Source organism: Ascaphus truei, chromosome 20 (assembly GCF_040206685.1).
Source record: "Ascaphus truei isolate aAscTru1 chromosome 20, aAscTru1.hap1, whole genome shotgun sequence".
In the NCBI taxonomy this organism is placed as follows: Eukaryota; Metazoa; Chordata; class Amphibia; order Anura; family Ascaphidae; genus Ascaphus; species Ascaphus truei.
Window position 1 is genome coordinate 2,162,368 of NC_134502.1, and position 1,439 is coordinate 2,163,806.

General features: G+C 36.8%; 1 protein-coding gene across 1 annotated transcript in view; it reads left to right on the forward strand.

Moving 5' to 3' along the window:
- Window positions 1–230: 230 nt before the first annotated feature.
- Window positions 231–1,439, forward strand: part of LOC142470646 (uncharacterized) — an 18,766-nt gene continuing 17,557 nt past the window's right edge. Inside the window, exon 1 of the mRNA XM_075577243.1 lies at window positions 231–367. Within this exon, the coding sequence (XP_075433358.1) occupies window positions 301–367 (67 nt within the window). The 5' untranslated portion in view covers window positions 231–300. The remainder of the gene's footprint in view (window positions 368–1,439) is intronic.

The following is a 1,439-nucleotide window of genomic DNA, read 5'->3' on the forward strand; positions in this document are numbered from 1 at the left end:
ATGTTAAATTGGGCAGGTCCCATAAATTCTATGGAGTTAGAATCATATTATGTACAGCATCTAGTGATCATAATATATTGTAATATGTATATGAGATGTTTGACATCATGTGAAGATCAAATTACCATGCGTGATATTTAAGGATTGTCCAAGCCCAGAGAGCTTTTTGTTAAATGACACATCTTAAATTATTCAAGATGGATGTGGGATGTCCCAAAAGGGTATAAAGAAGAAGGTTTCCACACTCAAGTTTAGTGTGTGGAACGTCAACAGTCTCGATAGAACAGAACAGTAGATGTTATGGGAAGTTCAACAATGATTCTCATCAAGAGTCTCTGGCTCTTGCTTCTGCTTACCCAGAAAACCGGTAAGTCTGTATTTTGTGACTCCTCTATACTGAAGAATTTAAAAAACCAAATAGCCATGATGTGGTGGTAAACCCACAAGGATATTGTTGGTTTATTCTCAATATTTGTACAAATCCAAAATAATAATAAAAAAAATATTTAGATCCAGAAATAGTCTGGAGCTATTGTAGAAAACCAGAAGTTAATGTCTTCTTAAATAGAAAAATTGTTCTGGAGATTGACTTGATAAAATATTCTCGTCACTTCAAAAGTCTACTATTAGGCAGCAAAATCCCCCCTGAAATATTAATAATACATTAAAAGTAACTGTATGTTGTGGAGAAAGGTACCAGCTAGTGTTACAGTTCATCACTTTAGATGAAACTGTAGTTTAGTGTAACTTTGTTGGTTGTGATACCTTTTAAGAGACCGACATACAGTATCAATCGTACAAGGTTGTCTTGCACATAAATGTTCGGGATGTCAGATAGTGGACCTCTATAGTGGAGATAGAAACTAAAATACATAGCACATAAGGTTCACCCCAGCAGTGGTCTTACTCTGTGAACGAAGTAGTCAGAAGATTAGCATACTGTAGCTGGAGTATTGCCCTAAGGTGAACTCATCCATGGAAGAAGGTGTTGCAAAGTTAAGTATACTATACATAGGCAGGAGGTATTTTCCACAAAGTTATCAAAGTGAAGGGTGAACAGGCAGAGGTGGAAAAAAAAGCTGTAGGCATCTCCCCCAGTCCCGATTCAAGCCATCATCCGGGGAGTCCATAATACCGACCTATTTCAGTTCCTCTTTTCTTAAAGCCTCACGTTTCTAACTTACAGTACCAAGAACACATTCTTAAGAACTAATACAGATAATTCTTAGTAGAATGTTCAAGTGGTGAAGGTGCTGACCAATGCGTGTCCTGGTCAGATATGTTATATCCATGGAGGGTCGTCTTTTAATGGAAGGCTTCTTTGGTTTTCCCCAACATTCTTTGTATTAGGGCATTTTTTTATATTGGATACGATATACTACATAGCATGAATGCAGGCGAATTGTCCTTTTAATTTTAATGTCATTGATGTGCGATGT